Here is an 18997-nt window from a genome sequence, read left to right on the forward strand (position 1 = left end):
TTTCCTGGGTATCTGTGAAGAAACAACAGGAAACCAGCTGATCAGTAAGTAACAAGCTTAGCCTAATGATCCACAAGTTCAGTATAAAACTCCAGTTTAAATTAACCAACACAACTTACAGGCATTCAGTCCTTCACTGTAAGAGGTTGAAAGACCTGTCCTTGCTGACACCATTTGCTAGTACCTGTTTCTTATATGTCAGGTAAGATGCTTTCCTCTCCATGAACGAGTTTTCAGACAGAGCAGCAGATGGTTTCATGGTTATTTGCTAGATCAACCAGACCTGCTGTATTTAAAAAGCCTCACGTTCATTTCCAGGCTGTGGAGAACACTACCTTAGAAGCCTACCTCTGGTTACTACAGGGCTCAACACTTCCTACTTCATCCTCTACATTTTAGAAGTATTAGTATTGGGTGAACAGCACAGAGAATGGAAGCAAGCCCCAGTTCTGTCTTGAAGTAGGAATCAAGAGAACTTTCCTACTTAATTCAGTCCTGGGAATGGAAGAAGCAAAGTACAGTCACTAGTCAGACTAAATAATTCTGTTGCTGTTTTTCAGTAGGGCTCCAGCTAAGTATAGGTACCTGCCTGTTCAAGGAAACAACAGAAACTTCATTTTCCTCCTAAAACCCAACTCTCTGCTTCAAGGCAAAGACGCAAAATAGTTTAAAGTACACAGGATAGCTTATTTTTTAACATTACAAAAAATCAAAACTTCAGTTGAACAGTTAATTCTGTACAGTTGCAAGCAATTTAAGTCTGTCCTTAACATCAGGGGCTCTTCCAGGTAACAGTCAGGGCAGCACTGATCCATCAGCCCTACAAAGGGCTCTTTTTCATACTACAAGACCAGGCTGGGGTTACAGAGTAATATTAACAAATGTTTTGAACTCAAAAGAAATGCAGGCAAAATGAAGTTTTATTCAGGAGCCTTTAATTTTAATTTTTTTTTTAAACAGGCTTAAAATACACAAATGAAGTAAAAGTATGTGAATATTATAAATAATATAAATCAGATAAGCTTACACAGTAACACTACAAACACCCCAGTGGGGCAAGAATGCAGTACTAACAGCAACTACAAGCAATCATCAAGCAATCAAACTTGCCTAATTCTAGGCAAAAAAACTCATCCATCAAGTGTACGACTGTAATTGACAGTAGGATTCTAGTAGGGCGTAACTCTCCCTATTGATAAGCTTCCTTTTCAGAAGAGAGTGTCAAATATGTGCACATGAGGTTCCTCATACTGCTTACAGTTCAAAATAAATATTTTTACAGTGCTCTTCAAAACGCTCCTGCGAGGTAGGGTGTATCATCATCCCCAAAAGAGATTTGTCAAGAGTCTCACAGCTATTTAGCATCAGAGCCAGGAACACGTCCCCTGACACGGCACCAAACCTCTTCCACTAGGCAATGCTCCCTTTTAGGTTATACGATTGCATTCAAAAAAGTTATTTTAAGATACCACCTATGTTTTATATTACAATATATCATTTTGTAATAAAACAAGAATACAGTATAGCTCATCTTTGAGATACCATTCCTCTCCCCACCCCAACTCTTTTGCCTGGAGATAAACAAAATAATTAGAGCTAATGAAGTTTTTAAAAATATGCACTGTAGAGGCAGATATGCAAGTGACTGGAAGTATTATGTTTCTGTTCATAAAGAACATTTGTGTTATTTCTCTAGTGCCAATTTATATCAGGCACTAGAACCATGCAAATCAGTTATTTTTAAATGGAAAGCAGTTGCGTATCTTCAGTTCTGCAGTTTAGCGTCAATAAATCCAGCCAATCTTGGTAATTACTACAGATACATATCCCAAGCTTAGGAGAAGTGCAATCTAAAACCACGCCCCCCTACGAAGAGTATCAAAACACTTTAGGAGCTACACATTCAGCTCCCACATCCACTAAGTGAGAGTCTTGATTAAGACAAACACATGTGATTTCAGGCTTTAATAAATTTCCATTTTCAAGTTTTATAATGAAGTGACTAACTCCTGTATTGGGACTGACAGAGGACAACTGAGACTTTGTTAAATTTGCTGGCAAAGTACAGTTGAGGTCTGAAACAAAATAACCAATCCAGTTTCTCATGTAGGCTCCATGACTCACTACTAATATGTTGGCATCTAGTATTTTAGAAGCTCCACTGTTATCAGAGCTAAGTTCTGCTTCACTGCAGTGGTTTGTCCAAGGGTAAACTAACTGTTCTTCAGATGTTCCCGAGCTTCTGCTTGCCACACCATGCGTGTCTTGCTCTTTCTGTTCCAATTCAACAGCTAGCTGACACAGAAATTCAAAAAAATCCTTTGCACGTTCTCTTACCTAAATAAGAAAGGTCAGAAAATTACACTGTGAAGAATACAAGAGACTTAAGCTTTCAAAAATAATCTGAGGTACAACTATGTCAGTTTATCACCGACAAGTCTCAGAAATCAATGATGAGTTACTGAATGCTGTAAAGACTGCTGTGCCTCCCAAAGCCAAGGCTGAGAACAACTGCCATCACTCTTCTGAAAATGAGAACTTCATGAGGAGTCAAGCTCAAAATCAGTATTTTAGTTCTTAAGTGATTCCCTACTTGGCAAAAGGGTCAAGTAGTGTTTTTAGCTTAGAACAACCTTTGGTTGGGCTAAGCTCCCAGTAAGATGTTCCTAAGTATGCAACAGCTGCATCTGCACTGAGAAAATGGCCTAGAAAGTAGGACACAAATAAATAAATACCATACTTCATCCAGTGTTTCTCCTCCAGAGGGCGTGTATGAAGGACATTGCTCTCCAGCAGCCTTTGCCATAGCCTTGAGGTCAGTCAAAGGCCTTCCTTCTGCAACACCGTATTTCTGTAAGAGGCATGTACAGCAGGTTTAGTAAGATACATCAACTTGGCAGTACTGCTTCCAACACTAACATCTCTTAACAGCTTTGCTTTCTTGGATTCTCAAGTGTAATGTGCAGGCTTAGCTACCTTTTTCATTTTATCCCAATATTGGGGGAGGAGCTATCTTTATATACACTACTTAAGTTAAAATTATATATAAAAAGTATATATTTATATGCTGGGTAGAGATATTAATTATGAGCAACATCTCACTAAAAGTATTAATACTCATGACACTATCTTCAGCCTGATCTCTGCCTTGAGAATTCTTCCTGCATTCTTGACACTCATTCTTAGCATACAAAATTCAAGTGTCTTCGTAACTGAGGTTACATTGCAAACATCTCAGTACGTGGCTGCTCACACAAGGATAAACTCCATTTGCTTTTCATTTGCAGAAAGACTACAGAGAATTATTTTTCACAAGTAAGGAACAAATAATCTCCCTACAGACCCCTGAAGTTTCCACAACAGAGGAGTCCACTTTAAAACCAGAATTTTTGAAAAAGGAAAAAAAAAAAAAAAAGACGATAACAAAAAAACACAAATACTTATTAAAAATAAAGAATAAGGCCTTCTTTCATTTTTTCAGGACACATTACTGCTGTGAACAGTGTTTTCAGAAAATGAGAAAAGTAAAAAAAAATCTTAAAAATATATGCTTATGGACTCAAGAGAACATGCAATTAACACATGTATTCCTGAGACATCCACATGCAAGGCCCATATGAGAAACAGTCATAAGAACCCACGTATACCAGCTTGTTATCCTGGATCACTAAAAGTCACATTATAAAACGTAGTAACTATAATCTGCAATGTATTGTACAAGCATTACCATTTTTGACCTTGAACATCTTTCCAGGGCACATGTCTAACAATGGTAAAACAGACTAATACTTCTCCCACTGAATAGTAATACTACACTATCAGTAACAGGTGCTATATGTATTCAAATTAAAAGCTTTGGTCTTTTCTTGGAATGTCTGAAGACAGTAAAAACACTGCATTTATGGTGAGCATTTAGAGAAAGTAAGAGCTGACACTTTACTGTCAAGCACTCAGTTACACACATTTCAGAAGTCCAGATGTTGAGAACTGGGACAAAGACATATACTCATTACTGAGGCTTTTTTGACTTCTATGTTACTACCTACTTGCTGTGGATACGCAAATGTCATAATAACTAATTTATTACAGTCTTCAGAATTTAATAGTACTGAAACACTGACTTCAGTCTCTCAATTCCTTTCCCTAAAGCAAAATATTGGCAATTTAAGAACGCTAAGAAAGACATGAAGAACTAAGTGCTCTTAAACTGCTGAAAATTAAATCTTAATGATTTTTCCAGACTTCTGTCATGGAAGCAAGGTATGAGAGAATAAAACTTTCTTCATAGGGTCAACCACATAAGTTATTTTAAAGGACTTTGCTTCTTTTAATGCAATTTAAATTTAATTCCAGTTATCCAGAGTAAATCTGTGGCCCGCAGACACTATACCGACATTTCTATATATGCATACAAACACCATGAAAGGGGAAAAAACATAACAGAGACTCAAGATTATTCTTTCTAAAATTCTGTACCATGACCCATAACATTTTCAAAAACAGCAGGTGGTAAAGCAACTAAAAAAGACTGTGAAGCATTTAACTTCCTGGTTTCAGGGGAAAAACTGGAATTTCTGACAGAAAAAGAAGATCCAAATAGGAAATACTACAGTTGTGTTCTGCTCCTTAAACATTTATTTGCCTGATGGAAATATGACATTCCACTTTTGATTTTGTAGCATTTCCTTATTTAAATTTCAGCAGACACTCTCCATGTAGCATCTGAAGAGTGATTCATATTAGCAGAAACAGCCAGCATCTGAGTTTATTCTGATCAAGACATACTTAAAAACAGACAGGAAGTACAATTTTGCCTGTTATCTGGCAGAGAGGCTAACCAGGAAAGCAGACTCCTCCATAGACAGCAGAAAGTTTTTCAGTAGTCTTTGAGCAAATGAAAAAGTATAAACAGCTAAAAAGTCAACATCGAATTGTGCCATCAAGCTTGATAAAGTAGGGAGAGGGAGTATCTTTAACACTCCACATATGGGTTTAGCAAACAGAGCTAAGCTTTTAATTACATTTAAGATAAGCAAGGTAAGATTTACAGGTAGAGGGAATTAAATTATTAGAGTACCACAGTCAACAGCTCTAATCACTAAATTTTGGCTTTGATTCGTAACTCTACAGTCAGGCAAAGGTTTCATAGTACCTGATGAGAGGAGTTCAGTTTTCAGTGATTAAAAACTTCAAACAGTGCTATCCACCATTAAATCTGCCATTTAATAAGCCAAGATATCCATCAGCAATAAGTTCCATTTTCAAATTGTTCAGTGTTCAATACTAAACCAAACTCTTTTGGTACTTACTCTCTCTCGAAGTCTTGCATCATACTTGATTTCCAAATCTTTACAAAACTTATTTTTTTCTAGAATTGTGGCAGCAGTCTAAAAAAGTGAACAGACAGTCACATCAATGAGTTGCTTTCTCAGAGGATACAGCCAGACCATCTTACAACATAAGAGCCAAAGCGAATCACATTAGTAGAAACAAAACAACTCAAACAAAAAAGATTAAATTTTTTTAGCTGGTAGTGTCTGACCATAAAAGGCAGAAAACCTGCAATCTTCTGGAAGTTCTTTTACAAGTCAAAGTTCAGTACATTTGAAGACACTTAGCACCCATAAAAGGTGGACAAGACACACAGCAACAGCAGGATTTAGTGGGACAAAAGCCACATCTCTCATGTACACTGCTACTCATAAAGCAATCACACTGACACACTCTTAACATGTACTCTGAGAGTCAGACTCACAAGCAGTATGTTCCTAAAAACTGATGAGTTAATCCAACTGCAAAAAACATGAATGTGTAAAAACTAAGAAGCCACTTAACCAGAAAGCAATTTAATACACCTCAGAAATTAAACACTGCCTAATACAGGCTCTAGCATGTTGGATATTAAACAGCTGACTGACCATCACAGCCAACAAAGGGAACCAGAAGAATGCTGAAGTGCTACTGCTCCTACATGCACCAAAATGTAAAGCTGTACTGCATTGACACAGAGCTGTGACCAGTAGTATCAGCTGGAAATCTTGTGCAAATGTCCACAGCCAATCAAACCAATGAAAGTAATTCAAATAACTCATTTCGAAAAGCCTCCTTTATGTTGGGAAATAATAACCAGCCTTGTTGCACTATCAAGATTTTATGACATATTTAATGTATTGCTTAGGAAAAGTTTTATATTGCAACTCTAAATACTTATCATACAATGTAAAAATTCAGATAGGGTTGAATCTATTTCCTTGTATATATAAACAGTACAGTTAATTCAATCATTATATCCTGAAATTTCTCCAGGACTGATACCTTGTTTGGTACATAGAATAGAAAACATTCACCTACTGAGCACTAATACATACCCTGAACTGCAAACAAAAATGAAGTTTCATTTAATATGCTGAAACCAAAATCGTTCTGAAGAAGCGATTAACCTCCTCACACCTTTCCTACACCATCCATTACTAGAATACTAGCATGCTCCAGAAACATTACCACTTTACATGTGGAAAAAACTCAAAAGATTTTCACTCAGTCTCCTCAGGGCTCAGCCTGTCCCAGTACCAAACCTATACCTTGACTACCACTAAAGTTTTGTCCCAACAGCATGAGCATCTCACAGTGGGCCTCATATTCCCCCACAGGCTTTGGTGTTAGGCTCTGTTAAGCTTAAAAATCTTAAGGAGTTATGCTCAGTTCACACCACATCCCAGTATGCCCAGCTAGTCTTTTTTTATTTTCACACTGCAGGTCTGCCTGCTTTCTTCTACAGTGCCAGTTTCTGGAGCTAGTCTTTGACCCTGCCCTCCTAGGCTTATTCTCTCCAGGAGGCTTCCCTGCGAAGCCTCTCTCTGCATTTCCCGTACCCGCACACTGCATCTTTTTCTTCTCAGTATTGCTATCCAGCTAGTACAACTCTTTTTGCACACATCCCTGTTTTCCCCTGTCCTGTGCAGATCTCAATGTCCAGCCGTGAACCACAGGCAGCAGTGAGAAGACTGCATACCACTCTTGGCTCCATCAACCAGTACACACCCTGACTACAGCTGATTCAAAAGACATTGCAAGGAAAAGTAAACTTCATCACTAGTAGTTTGTTTTTTTAGCTCTCTTTTGCAAAGGAACTTGCACATTCCTCTTATACATGAGCTACAAAATGACAGCACAGTAAAGGACACTTCTTCATAGGCTTGCAGCTGCTAAAAAAGGGAGTTCCAAGCAAATGGGAACTGCAGCTTTACACCTTTGGGAAAGCTTCCGCAAGTCTAGATAGCCTGTCAAACAAATGGCAAAACATATTTCCTTTATGTAAAGGACAAATTCAGGTCTTTTTTCTATGTTATGAGAGTGCAAACGCTTCTCGTGGAAAAGGCTGTCTCTAATACGAGGAAAAAAATTACCTACCTCACTTAAGCAGCTGAGCATTCAAAATCAATTGCCTTAAGGCAGGCACATGACAGAGTGTTATGAACATTATAAAGCACTATTACTGTTTTTAAATATACTCGCCGACATTCACACACTTGAAGGAAGTGACTTGTCAGGCAGTTACTAAGCATTTCAAAAATATCTGATTATTGCACTCCTCCCTCTCTAGTTTGCTTTCTGTCTAAGCTGAGCTGCTAGAACAGTTTTATGGAACTGTGCTGCAAAACTGATGAGCAATGCTGATGATGTATGTTTTAAGAAAAAAAATAATGAGATTTATGCTGGATTTTGCTGATATACAGCAAGGTTTCACAGACTTTTGTGGCAGGACAACAGAGCAAAAAACCACCAACTAGCAGGGCTCTCAAGAATCATTCAGCATTTTCATTTCCATGTTTCCTGAAATCACACTATCAGTAACAGCAGAGAGCAGTAAGGACAGGGCTTCTACAGGACACATGACCCTCCTAGAATAGCTAATCTATGCCTCTACCTTTCAAAGTTCTGCTTCCGCCATTTTTTGAGCATTTTGTAGTCTTGCACACAAAAGCACATGTAATGTCATTCAGTATTTAATGCTTTTTTCCTCTTTAATTAACCTATCAAAATAGTATATCAAGGTGAAATGTGTGCAATCATGTTCCTGCAAAATCCAACCTCTTTGCACATTTAATGATCCTCCTTCTGACTTCACAGCAAAACTTCCTATTGCCTGTATTGGTCTGCATACAAGACAGCACAATATCACAGCCAATTTGTTTTATTTCTTCAAAGAAAAACTGACTGCAGTCTGTGTTACCTCCACATCCTGATTAACCTTTTAGCACATGCACACCTAAAATAACACCCAATCCATGGGAACAACACTGCATAGCATCCTGCAAAGCAAGCTTCCCAAAGCCCTTCATCGCTTCCTAACCGAGCTGTTCTCATTGATATTTCCCTATTCATAGTGGCCTTCTTGAATTCTACACAATTCACACTGCAGTTTCAAGTCCACCAAAATAGTTTTTGGCTCTCTTGCCACTGTATTATTTCTGCACCATCAATAGCAAATTAACACCAAATTCCGATGCTAATATTTAAATTCACTTGCATCAAAAAGCACTTGCCTGCTTTGCTCGAAGTAGGTCACTTGAAAAGACATGAGTAAACTTCACATTACTGAGAAACAAACCAGCAGCATCTGCTTGTCTGAAACCAGTTGCAGAGAGCGGCTCATCCACTCCTTGACCTACAAAATAAAAACCCATCATGATATGCAAATTTTCAATCATCTAGTCAACGAACAGGCATGGCATCAAGGAAGAATCTACGCATTTATAATAAATGCTTCTCCTTCAGTAAAGCCAGCCCTTAGTAAAAGTCACTGCTCCTCTGGTTTTCCCTAATCTCAGTCTCACAAATTGTATGAAAAAAGGGAGTACAGGCTAGGAAGACAGAAGAATCATTATTGATGATACTTATACTAATGTTTACATATAACAAATTGAAACATAAAAGAGGCCAACATTTTCTAAATGTGAGTAGTCAGTTCAAATCACTTCTCCTTTTTAGAGTGCTCACTGGTAGGCTTCCTGCAAGAGAAGACTCAACTGAAACTCTACAAAGAGATTTGTTGGCTGTAAATCAGAAAAAAGACAAAATAATTAACATACTGTTGTTGATACTGAAATACATCTATTGAAAAAGCATGCGCACCAGGAGAGTGAAGTCCTAACAACTATGAAATGCCTGCTCCTTCTCATTCCCTAACATTTACAATGCCTTAAAAAAATGAGGCAACAACAAGGGATTCTGTGTAATGCAGAAAGCAGCACACACTCTTTGCCAAAGAGAGTTTCACAAGAATTTTACAGCTGATACAATCTGGTGATGTCTCTTCCTCTGCCCTACTCCATCTTGAACATTGACATAATGCTCATGGAGCTGCATTGTGAGCACATTGATGGAACAAACCTAGCTGAAAAGCAGCAACCCTTCCCAAAACTGTTTTCAGCCAGTGGAGTCTGTGAAACTAACTGGTCACAGAGCTCTAGGATAGCACTGAGAAAACCAATAATTTGGTAACCCAGCTTGGATAAAACAGGTGTGCCCCTGTCACATCTCAGAGGCTGTAGGAGAACCAAGAACTGTGACAGGGAAACAAACCTTAAACAAATTGCTGTGTCCACTATTCTATCATCTATTTTACCCTTGTGGGAAGTCAAAGCCAAGAGTGTGGAATTCTCATCAGATCCAGAACAAAACCAATTTTCATCAAGAGAATACGCAGTCATCTACATGCTTTCAATAGCAAAAGACCCCAAGTTCTGGACTTCTCGTGTCCTGCCTAAGCACCTCATCTATAATTCAACATGTGAGACCTCAGACTCCACCATGCTCATATAGGTCTTACTACTCTTTAAACACAAGGCAATGTTCACTTGTTGCACTGGAGAGGAACATGCTACATGTCATTTGACACAGAGGGCTGGGAATTTAAAAAACATCATTGGTACTTTTAAGAACATAAAGCAGAGGAATATTCTTTATTACTTCATTATGAACAGAGAGCCATGTTGCAAGAACTGTAAATTGCAATGTCAAAACAGAGGCTGGAAAACCTGAAAGCATGATTCTTCCTCACAGCACATAGCGTTGTATAAAGTTTATGACTTCAGTATACAACCTTACTAGGTTCCTAATAGTGGTTGTCGTGATTTAGGCCTAACACAACAACAAAGAAACAGCCACGTGGCCGCTCACTCAACTCTCCCCACACACAGACACAGAGTGGGATGAGGAGGACAAACCCAACCAGAAGCTGATGGGTTGAGACAAAGGACAAGGAGGGTTCTTCACCGATTAAGGTCCCGGGCAAAACAGACTCACCTTGGGGAAAAAATAGTAATTTAATTTCACACTCATCACACACACCCAGGACACAGACACACACAGGGCAGGGCTTGCATATGTTACCCCACCCATCCCTTCTTCCCGGGCCCAAATCCCTTTGTTCCTGGTTTCTCTCCCTCCTTCCCCCCAGTGCCACAGGGGCACAGGGGATGGGGTTTAGAGTCACTTCACAGGCTGGTGGGTCCTGCTGCTCCATCCTCCTCAGGAAGAAGGATTCCTTACAGTCCTGCCCTGCTTCCTCATGGGGTCCCTCCCATGGCAGAGAGTCCTCCACCAACCTCTCCTTCATGAGTCCTTCCCACGAGGTCCAGAGCTGCTCCAGCCTGGGCTTCCCACAGAGTCAGGGGCTGCTTCGGGAACAGCCACCTCCCTTGGTGCCAGCGTCTTCCACAGCTGCATCATCAGAGTTCACTGGCCACAAAATCCAGGTCCACTGACCAAGTTCACCCTTCCTGGCACCCCCAAAGAATGCTCCACCATGTTCCACCATGTTCCACCATGAGTGCAGGGGGACAGCTGCCATCTTGCCATGGGTTGCAAGGAAACTTCTGCTTGGGCACCTTCTTCCTCACCAACCAGCAGCACCGCTCTCCTTCCCCGGCACAGCTGTTCTTCCTTAAGTGCTCGCTCTGCTCAGGACTTATATCAGCTCCTTGGTATGTTAATTGCAGAGGCACATCTTCCTCTAATGGCTGGTTCTGGAGGAGGGGGAGCTTCTCAGCTTCTTACTGGAGCCACTCCTGTGGCCCTTCCCCCACTACCAAAAATCCTACCAAACCAAACCAGCACAGTGGTGACCCTCCATTTTCCTACAGCAGACATCCAAGCAGCTCAGCATTTTCAGTTCTGGTTGTACAGGTCAGCAGACACCAAGGTGAAGCCTGGTTTTAAATGTTTTTTTCTAAAGACCTCCTTCCCTAAGCTGGGATTGAACAATTCAAGCATTTAAAGCATCTTCACTTTTCATTATTCCTTGCTCTATTGTAGCCTTTTTTTTGCAAGCCACACATTACCTTCCTAAGGCAACAGCCTCCTTCACATGACCTTTTTCACCCTTCTTACCACCACTATGATATGCACAAGCACCTGGCTGGTTCTTACCAGAGCTGCAGCTCTCACCAGAAGCCCTTCTTGTCACCCAGAAGCACTTTCCCTGGGCTTCATGCTACTGAGATTTAATATAGTGCTATGGGACACTCTCACATCCTTAATAACAGGTGCTGCTATCACTTTATTTGATTACGGGTAATTTTTTCCCTATTTAGAAAATTAAACTATTACAATACTCCTGTTGATACCAGACATGCATCACTACTTGTTGATACTCTGTGGAGACTGACTTAGGATCTTCATTGTTCTCCTAAGCCATCAAGCTAATGTCTTGGCTTACAAATAAAGTCTCTTAAGGTTTACAATATTATTCTGTATTAATACTCAGCAGTTGGTTACAGAATTTCACATTTTGCAGGAAAGCATAGTTTTCCATGTCTAACAAGGTAACAGAATAACTGACACTAACCTTGCAGTATCTTGTCCTTGTTGTATCTTGTTTCTCCACTGAAAGAGATTATGAACAAAAAAAAAAGTCACAAGTCACAATAATTTTACTATTAGATAGCAGCAGAAGACAGCAGAGTCTGAATATGAAAATGAGATACAATACAGCACAACCACTTTTCAAAAAGATGTATTTGAAGACTTTACAATAAACCAAAAACTTTTCAAGTAGTCAGTAACAATCTTGCTGGCAATACTTACTAAGACAAACCTACCTGGAATAAAATGAAGTAACTTCTTACATTTATCGTAAATGCATTATAATTCATCTATTACAGTTACATCTCCATGCTAAAGAGAGGTAAGTTGCAGAAAGACTCTGGAGCCCTCTTATAAAAAGTGTGTGCTAGCTAACTGGACCTCTGTGCTTTAGAGGGAAGCCAATTTAAAAATCTATCAAACATGGCAGCAGAGCAGGCTGCATACCTTGAAGTAACACAGGATTAAGAAGCCAGAGCTGTACAAAAACTGCTATAATGAACATCACCTTCTTTAGGAATTGGAATATTCTATCTTGAAAACTATAACTGAAGGCATTCCAAGAAAAGAGTGACTAAAACCACATGCAGTTTTATTCAGGAGGGAAAATTTAACAACTAAACTTGACACGAATAAAATTAAGCATGCTGACTCTGCTGAGACTCCTCGCATGAATTAAATTTCACATGCTTAAGTTTTAGCTGTACTCAGGCCACTGTACTGTGCTGCGTGGTTTTTATACAGGGAGCTATCAACACTGCTGTGCAGAAGTCTTTAAGATGAGCCCCAAGTAGGTAACTGATGACAGAACGCCAGTACTCTCAAGACAAAACACTATTTTAATATGGTTTACACTCTTTCCTGCACAGAGGGCAAATGAATTGCCAGACTGTGTTCTTCAGGCTCTACCCACTTCCTGACAGCTACTTCCAACCTCCTGAGGAAAATGCAGCAGGCTGGATGGAATTCATCTTGCTGGTCATCAGTTGAGGTGAGGGAAAAAGAGCAGAATGTGCAGCTTTCCAAGTAGCACTGAGATAGCACAGCTTACACATGCACAGCGTGACAGACTGCTGGTGAATGAACTGGGATCTTTCTGAAGTATCTGTAAGGGTCCCACCTGAGGAATACAAACCATTTTAGGCTCACATATTTTCCAGCTGATGTAAAAGTTAGGCTGCAACTACAGCACCAAATCAACAGACCCAGGTCTTTCTGGGAAACCAAGAGGAACTCTTAACAGGATGAAAAACAGGAGGGAAAACAAACAAAAAGTCATTGCTCTAATTGCACCAATCAAGTATTATACTGTATTATGCTAAAGAAGAAAAAAAAGCTTAGTCTTCATAAACAGTAAACTGTCAGCTGCAGGAAGTTGGAGCGACTTAGTAGCTTGATAGTAAAACTGACCTCAACAATTTAACTAAGTCACAAACACCAATGCTTTAACATTTCACAGTAGAAACATCAAGACTGCCAATCCTGAATGACCTCTCTAGCTCACTACAGAGCTGGTAGGAGAAAGGTCTTATAAGCAGTTCCCTACGAGTTCACAAATAGAGCTTACTAATGTTATGTATAACCCTGTACTGCTCATCTGGTTAACAGAACTATACTAGAACAGGCTCACATACCTAGTCACAGAATGGTTTGGGTTGGAAGGGGCCTTAAGAGATTGTGCAGTTACACTCCCCCTGCATGGACATGACACCTCGCAATAGACCAGGTTGCTCAAAGTCAAATCCCACTTGCCCTTGAACACTTCCAGGGAGGAAGCATCCAAAACCTCCCTGGGCAACCTGTGCCAGTGTCTCACCACCCTCACAGTGAAGCATTTCCTCCTAATGTCTAACCTTAATTTTCCCGTCTTCTAGTTTTAAACCATTACCTCTTGTCCTCTCACTACAAGCCCTTGCAAAAATCCCTCCTGAGATTTCCTATAGCCTCTTCAGGTACTGGAAGGCCACTAGAATGTCTCCCCAGAGCCTTGTCTTCTCCAGGCTGAGCAGCCTCTGTCATAGGAATCACAGAATAGTCATGGTTGTAAAGGACCTCTTAGATCCCTGAGTCCTACCATGAAAAACCAACCAACCAAACAACAAAAACAAACACACAAAACCCGTAGCACACAACCTTGGTGACTAGAGCAAACCCTGAAGTTCCTCATTTCCACGTTTCTTAAATACATCCAAGGATGTTGACCCCACCATCTCCCTGGGCAGGCTGTTCCAGTGCCTGATCACTCTTTCAGTAAAGAGATTTTTCCCCATTTCCAACCTAAACCTCCCTTGTCACAACTTCAGACCATTTCCTCTAGTCCTGTCATTATTCGCTTGGGAGATGAGGCCAACTCCCACCTCCCTACAACCTCCTTCCAGGTAGTTGTAGAGGGCAGTGAAGTCTCCTCTCAGCCTCCTCTTCTTCAAACTAAACACCCAGAGTTCCTTCAGCTGCTCCTTGTATGACTTGTTCTCTAGGCCCTTTGTCAGCTTGGTAGCTCCCCTCTGGACACGCTCCAGCACCTCAATGTCCTTCTTACAGTGAGGGGCCCAGAACTGCACACAGTACTTGAGGTGAGTGCCAAGTACAGGGGCATGATCACCTCCTTACTCCTGCTGGCCACGCTATTACTGTTGCAGGCCAGGATGCTGTTGGCCTTCTTGGCCACCTGGGCACACTGCTGGCTCATGTTAAGCCAGCTGTCCACCAGCATCCTCAGGTCCTTCTCTGCCAGGCAACCCTACAGCCACTCCTCCCCAGGCCTGCAGCATTGCTTGGGGTTGTTGTGACCAAAATGCAGCACTCAGCACTAGGCCTTGCTGAATTTCATACAATTGGCCTTGGCCCATTGATCCAGCCTGTCCAGGTCCCTCTGTAGAGCCATCCTACTCTCAAAGATGTTGAATGAGACTGGCCCCAAAACCGAGCACTGAAGGACACCACTGGTGACTGGCACCAACTAGATTTGACCCTGTTTACTGTAACTCCCTGGGCCCAGTCATTCAGTTTTTTACCCACTTTTATCTACGCCATGATTTTCCAGAATGCTGTCAAAGGCATTACCAAAGTCCAGGCAGACAACGACCACAGCCTTCCCCTCAGTCACATGGTCACAGAAAGAGATCAGGTTGGTCAAGCAAGACCTCCCTTTCATAAACCCACCCTGGCTGGCCCTGATCCTCTGGCTGCCCTGCACTTGCTGTGTGAGTTCACTCAAGATGAGCCTCTCCATGATCTTTCCTGGCACTGAGGTCAGGCTGACAAGCCTGTGGTTCCCCAGATCCTCCTTCTGGCTCTTCCTGTAGATGGCTGTCACATTACCTACCCTCCAGTTACCTGGGACCTCCCCTGTTGACCAGAATTATTTAGAAACGATGGAGAGAGGCTTGGCGAGCTCCCCTGCCAGCTCCCTCCATACCCGTGGGTGGATCCCATCAGGCCCCAGGGGCTTTGCGAGTCCAGGCGCAGAAGCAGATCATTAGCTACTTCCCCCTGGGTTACTGGGGGGGTTGTTCTGCTCTCCAACTTTATCTTCCAGCTCAGGTGCCTGAACACCCAGGGAGCTCCAGCCCTCTGATCATCTTCACAGTCCTCGCCTGGACTCTTCAGGATCTCCGTGTCCCTCTCGTGCTGGGGGCTCCAGCACTGGACACGGTGGGGTCTCACAAGGAGCCAGGGAGAACCACCCCTGCCGGCACTCGCCAGGCCTGGTCACACCAAGCGCAGTAACCAGAAGGCCCCTGCGGGCCCAGGGCCCCCCCGCTGCCCGGTTCCCACAGAGCGCGGGCTCCGCGCCTCCCAGCCAGGCCGCCCGCGCTTTCCCCCCACTCCCGTCGCGCCGCACGCCCGGCGGGACAGGCCCCTGCCCCCCGGGGGAGCCGCGCTCGCCTGACGGGCCGCCCAGCCAGCGGGGCGGGAACTCCGCTGACGTGACGGCCGGTGCCGGCGCCGGCAGGGGAAGGAAGGGGCGGGCGGGCAGCGGGGACGCGGGCGCAGGGCACGGCTGGGCTGGGGGTGCGGTGCGGTGCAGCGGTACTCACTGCCGGACGACGGTCAGCCCAAAGCGAACCATGGCGTGGCCTCCTGCCCGCACTGCGGAGCCCGGCGCCCGGAGCCCCGCTGCCCCGCGCCTACCGCTGGCGTCAGGGCCCCGCCCCGCCCCGGCACGGCGGGGGAGAAAGGCATGGGGGGGGGGACGAGGGGGAGGGAAGAGGAAGGGGGGGAGGAGGAGGAGGAAGGGAGAGAGAGGGGGAGGGAGGAGAGAGGGAGGAGAAGGAGGAAGAGGTGGCGGGTGCGGGGAGGAGGTAGCGGCAGGGGCGGGGGGTGTTGCTGTCCCCGCATCGTTCCTCGCTGCGGCTGCTCCCGGGATAAACCATTCCCGGGTCCGGCCGTTCCCGGGGCTTCCGCTCGTGCGGGCGAGAGCGTCTCTGGGGCTGCTTCGCTGAGAAAGGGCGGGTTGTGTTTCGCAAGTCAGACGCGCGGCTGCGGCTCCGGCTGCGGCTCGGCCGGTGAGCGCAGCTGAGGAGCCGATTCCTGCCGGGGCTTTCTCGGCAAGGTGGCTGCAGCCGCTCCGAGAGCCCGGCGCGGCGCCGGGCAGGGGCTCAGGCTTGGTTCCTTGCCCGCTTGCCTGACGGATGGTGGCCTTTCCCGGTATCTGGAGCTGCAGCTCAGGCAGTCATCCTCTTTACTATTTGGCAGAGGCTGGGGAGAGATGCAAGTTCTGCTTGCGTTTGATAGAAAGAAGGTGGGTCGAGGAGGGGCGGGACTGCAGCTCAGTGTGGCTGCTGGTGTGGAATATGCACCAGCCAGCCCTAAACGCGCATTTTTAAAAAATTAAAGGGGAGATATGCCGAGTTTGATGCATTTTTAAGGTCTCACGCTACATGTTGAGAACGGGTCATATGAGGAGCAGCTGAGGGGTCTGGGGTTATTTAGCCTGGACAAAAGGAGGCTGAGGGGAGACTGGCTCTCTACGATTACCTGAAAGGAGCTTGTAGTGAGGTGGGGGTTGGTTTCTTCTCCCAAAAAGCGATAGAACAAGAGGAAAAGGCCTAGAGTTGTGCCAGGGAAAGTTTAGATTGGATAGTAGGAAAAAATTATTCACATAAAGGGTTGTCAAGCTTTGGAACAGGCTGCCCAGGGAGAGTATGGTGGAGTCACCATACCTGGAAGTATTTAAAAGACATGTAGATGTGGTGCTTAGGGACATGGTTTAGCACTTGGCAGTGCTAGGTTAATGGTTGTGCTTAATGATCTTAATCACAGTATCACCAAGGCTGGAAAAGACCTCTGAGATCGTCAAGTCCAGCCTATGACCTAACACCACCACACTGGCTAGACCATGGCACTAAGTGCCACATCCAGCCTCTCCTTGAACACCTCCAGGGATGGTGCCTTCACCACTGCCCTGGGCAGTCCATTCCAATGTCTAATCAGCCTCTCCATGAGGAAGTGCTTCCTAATATCCAACCTAAACCTCCCCTGGCACAGCTTCAGGCCGTGCCCTCTTGTCTTGTTGCTAGTTGCCTGGGAGAAGAGCCCAGCCCCCACTTGACTACAGCCGCCCTTCAGGTAGTTGAAAAGAGTGATGAAGTCCCCTGAGTCTCCTCTTCTTCAAGCTTAAAGGGCTTTTCCGACCAAAATGATTCTGTGTTCTTGCTTTACAATTATAATCAGATGGCTGTCAGCTTAAAACTCTAGTTTTCATGTAATCTCATGATTCTGAGACCAGAGACTTGAGTAAGTTCACCACATTGCACAATATGTAGTACTTGGTGATGTTCAGTCTTGTTACATCAACTAACTTAAGATCACTAATTGGCAACATGACTTTGCTCTGAATAGCATCAATAGTTGGATAAATTACACTAGTTACAAGTCTTGGAAGCCAAATCACACTCTGAGTTATCATCAGCAAAGATGGGAACATGCAATGGTTTCACATGAGCTGTTTACAAGGCAAAGTAGCGTGTGGTGTAGGCATCCAGAATGCAGACATCCACAGCCAGCTGGGGCCATGCTGGCCTCATGCAGCAGAATTCCAGAGCCATTTTCTGAAAAATGGGACAGTTGTTTGTAATTTTCTTCACGTCCTGTTTACCAACATAATTTCAGCATCTGGGACTTAGGTAGGAGATTAGTGGAATACAGTTTTGGGATCCATAGTCCTGGGATGGGTAAGATTCATATTAAGACTGTTGCTGAGGAGTTTGTTGAACAGAGGCCACTTTTGCTCCACATAATGTTATACTTGGGGGGGGGGGGAACCACCACAAAAAAAAACCCCAGAGGAATTAGGGGAGTTGAGAGGAAGGGGAAAAGCAAAGCAACCACCTACACAGTCTGTATCACACTGATGTTTTCAAACTCAGGAGTAAAGCTGGTATCTGAGGTAGATACAATAGATCAGCTCTTCTATTCTGCCTAGCAGTGTTTTTCCTGTGCCAGCTGACAGCACTTGTGGGTAGATACAAGATGTGTTCAAGGCCAGGTTGGGTTGGTCTCTGAGAAACCTGGTCTAGTGAGAGGTGTCTGTGCCAATGCAGAGTGTTTGGATCTAGATGATCTTTGAAGTCCCTTCCATCCCAAACCATTCTATGATTCTATGTTGATTTTGGAGTTCATACTTGTTGCCTGTGCTTTACTTGCTGTGTAAGGGGATTCTTCCTTCAGTTGCTAGGGTCTGATATTCAAACTCTCAGTTTCCCTGTCAGTGAAAAAGCAAAGAAAAAAAAAAAAAAAAAAAGTCTTACAAAAGTATACATTTCTTTCGCTCTTCCTTCTCCACTTGCCATTTTTGACATTTCAGGGGGGGAAGTACATCTTGGCAACTGCAAGGACACAGCATAGATGTTTTCCTGAACACAGAAGTACAACATCCAGCTCAGGAAAGGTCCTGCTGGACAGAAATGCTAAGCATTCAAAACAGTTTGTGTTTTAGGAAATTAACCATAAACAATTGGTTATTTAGTGTGTTATTGATGTAGAATACAGTACATATTTTATGGTTGCAAAAAGCAAGTAAAGAAATGGGAAAATCGAGGCTGAACAAAAATATCCAGAGAGCTATAATACAGTAGTTAATAAGATAGCATTTAAAATTAGTATTTTAATCATTTTGCTGCTGGTA

The 18997-nt window shown here is 43.3% G+C and overlaps 1 protein-coding gene across 2 annotated transcripts; it reads right to left on the reverse strand.

Annotated features, from left to right (window-relative positions):
- Positions 1-913: 913 nt before the first annotated feature.
- Positions 914-16024, reverse strand: TIGAR (TP53 induced glycolysis regulatory phosphatase). Of its 2 annotated transcripts, XM_051608119.1 has the most exons (6): positions 15909-16024; positions 11852-11889; positions 8547-8668; positions 5310-5387; positions 2741-2851; positions 914-2337 (listed from the first exon to the last, which is right to left on the reverse strand). In XM_051608119.1, exons 1-6 carry the CDS (start codon positions 15938-15940, stop codon positions 1879-1881), a joined length of 840 nt encoding a protein of 279 aa, XP_051464079.1. In that variant the 5' UTR covers positions 15941-16024; the 3' UTR covers positions 914-1878. The 2 variants fall into 2 exon arrangements, with proteins under 2 accessions (XP_051464079.1, XP_051464080.1); XM_051608120.1 differs by lacking the exon at positions 8547-8668.
- Between the last annotated feature and the right edge of the window lie 2973 nt (positions 16025-18997).

Source organism: Apus apus, chromosome 1 (assembly GCF_020740795.1).
Source record: "Apus apus isolate bApuApu2 chromosome 1, bApuApu2.pri.cur, whole genome shotgun sequence".
Taxonomy (NCBI): domain Eukaryota; kingdom Metazoa; phylum Chordata; class Aves; order Apodiformes; family Apodidae; genus Apus; species Apus apus.